The sequence below is a fragment of the Octopus bimaculoides genome, chromosome 1 (assembly GCF_001194135.2).
Source record: "Octopus bimaculoides isolate UCB-OBI-ISO-001 chromosome 1, ASM119413v2, whole genome shotgun sequence".
Lineage (NCBI taxonomy): Eukaryota > Metazoa > Mollusca > Cephalopoda > Octopoda > Octopodidae > Octopus > Octopus bimaculoides.
This window is the reverse complement of record NC_068981.1, coordinates 182,457,413-182,460,341: the sequence shown is the minus strand read 5'-3', so window position 1 is coordinate 182,460,341 and position 2,929 is coordinate 182,457,413. Positions and strand designations below refer to the sequence as shown.

Genomic DNA, 2,929 nt, shown 5'->3' with positions numbered 1-2,929 from the left:
ATATATATATATATATATATATATATATATATATATATATACACATACATATATATATACATATACATATATATATATCTTTTTTTTTAATGCATACATAGATTTAAATTTATGAATTTATGTAATTTCAGATTATCTAATTACTTATAATTAAGCTTGCTCTTATAAAGTATTTTCATAAAGCCTTAACAATTATAAATATTTTCAATTGATATTTTTCGTCAAATATCTAAGCAGATATGTCTATCTGATGAAGCATCGTTACATATTTAAATGGAAGAGGTAGACCCAAGAAGACATGGGATGAAGTTGTAAAGCATGACCTTCAAACATTGGGCTTCACAGAGGCGATGACAGGAGACCGGGACCTTTGGAAATATGCTATGATTGAGAAGATCCAACAACTAAAGTGAGATCGCAGTCACATATGTCCAGCCCAGTTAAGGGTGCCCTTGATACGTCGGGTGATACGATATGCTTGAGAAGACCTGTTGAGTCAAGTAAAACCAATATCATAGCTGTGGTCAGTGCTCCCTGACTGGCTCCCATGCCAGTGACACATAAAAAGCACCATCTGAATGTAGTTGATGCCAGGTCCCCCTGACTGGCTCCCGTGCCGGTGGCACATAAAAAGCACCAACCGATCATGGCCAATGCCAGTACCTCCTGACTGGCTCTTGTGCTGGTGGCATGTAAAAAGCCCATCCAAATGTGATTGATGCCAGGCTCACCTCACTGGCTCCTGTGCTGGGTACTTATTTTATCAACCTTCAAAGGACGGAAGGCAAAGTTAACCTTAGTGGAATTTGAACTCAGAACGTATAAATGGATGAAATGCTGCTAAGCAATCTGCCCATTCACCTTGGCTTTTATCCTTTCGCAGTCGATGAAATATGTACCAGCTGAGCACTGGGTTTGATGTAATCAGCTTACATCCTCCCCACAAAATTGCTAGCCTTGTGCCAAAATTTTAAACCAATATTAGTAATTGTATATTTCAAGCCATCATCATCATCATCCTTTAACGTCCGTTTTCTATGCTGGCATGGGTTGGATGATTTGTCTGAAGTCTGCAAGCTGGAGAGCTGCACCAGGTTCCAGTCTGATTTGGCTTAGCTTCTATGACTGGATGCCCTTCCAAACGCCAACCACTTCATGGTGTGTGCTAAGTGCTTTTAATGTGGTGCCATACTATTATAAGTAACAGTTGTACCACAAGTAACAATTATATATCATCATCATCACAATCGCTGTCATCATGAACAGTGCATTATATGTGAAGTAGAAATCTTACCTTTAATGAAGTGTTGCTAAATTTTAAGGGCATTTTGATATCTTTAACACCTGTAAATTTAGGAGGTTTCATTTTCCTACGTTTTGGACTCTGATGTTCATTTTCTGTTCTAAGAATATAAAAATTATTTTTCATACAGATTAAAGTTAAAAATGTGTTCAATAAATTTGTCAATCAATGTATTTTGATTTAATTTTAAATTACTGTACAAAGTAAAATTGTTAATTTCCTGCATAAGATTTATTTATAAAAGATATGTTAATATGACTAAATAACATTTTTAATGTCTCATGGATATTAGCAGCTAAAAAAATCAACAAGTAACATTGTTAAACAAAGTAAAGGCAGTCTTGTCTAGGAGTTTAGTTGACAGAAGCTCACAAGACTATTCACCATATTTCCAACAATGTCACCATCTTTTTGAAAGACAGCTTATAAAATGAAAGAAAGAAAAACACAAAACACAAACACATCAGCATCCATGATGTTCAGAAACATATATACATGCTCAGAATTGTCAAATAATGGAAAATACCATATTGGTTACTAGCTGTCAGGATACCGCTTCCTTCAAAATTCCATGCTTAATGAAATTTGTCAAGACTATTCCTGACATTCCTGTGCACCCTTTCCTCTTTGTGGCTCTTTTACTGCTGACTTTTCCATCATTTTGTGTCTCATTCTGTGTACTATACATACATTTATGGCTATCATTGTTGTCTTTCCTACTTGACTTATTTATTTCTTTATTGCCCACAGGAGGCTAAACATAGAGGGGACAAACAAGGACAGACAAAGGGATTAAGTCGATTACATCAACCCCAGTGCATAACCGGTACTTATTTCATCGACCACCAAAAGGATGAAGGGCAAAGTCAACCTCAGCGGAATTTGAACTCAGAACATAACAGCAGACAAAATATCACTAAGCATTTCGCCCAGCATGCTCACGATTCTGCCAGCTCACCACCCTAAACTTATTGCTGCTTTCTGTCCCCTGTTTTACCCTTTTCTGGCCAGTTGTTTGGCACCAGAGCATTGTATACAATAAACTCATTATTAAATCAATGAAAGGCAGTGAGCTGGCAGAATAATTAGCACACTGAGTCAAAAGCTCAGTAACATTTTGCCTGTCTTTACATTCTGAGTTCAAATTCCACTGAGGTGGAATTTCATCCTTTCAGGGTCAATAAAATAAGTACCAGTTGAAGAATGGGGTCAATATAAGCGACTGACTCACTTACCAAAATTGCTGGCCTTGTACCAAAATTTGAAATCATTATTAAATCATTGATCCAAAATATATATTAGAATGCTGGAGCATGATCATTACCAGCGTTGTCTTACTGGCACTTGTGCCGGTGGCACGTGAAAAACATTCGAGTGAGGTCATTGCCAGTGCCGCTGGACTGGCCCCTGTGCAGACGGCACGTAAAAAACACCATTTTGGGTGTGGCCATTGCCAGTACCACCTGACTGGCCTAAGGATATTACTTTTATAGGCACAGGAGTAGCTGTGTGCATAGACATAAATATAATTGTGTGGTAAGAAGCTTGCTTCTCAGCCACATGGTTTCAGGTTCAGTCCCACTGTGTGACTCCTTGGGCAAGTGTCTTCTACTATAGCCTCAGGCC

The 2,929-nt window shown here is 37.8% G+C and overlaps 1 protein-coding gene across 2 annotated transcripts in view; it reads right to left on the bottom strand.

Annotated features, from left to right (window-relative positions):
• Positions 1-1,255: 1,255 nt before the first annotated feature.
• Positions 1,256-2,929, bottom strand: part of LOC106872710 (uncharacterized protein C2orf81 homolog) — a 21,324-nt gene continuing 19,650 nt past the window's right edge. For both annotated transcript variants that reach the window (XM_052973125.1, XM_014919787.2), the window contains exon 6: positions 1,256-1,403. In XM_052973125.1, coding sequence (XP_052829085.1) covers positions 1,271-1,403 — 133 coding nt within the window. In that variant the 3' untranslated portion in view covers positions 1,256-1,270. The remainder of the gene's footprint in view (positions 1,404-2,929) is intronic.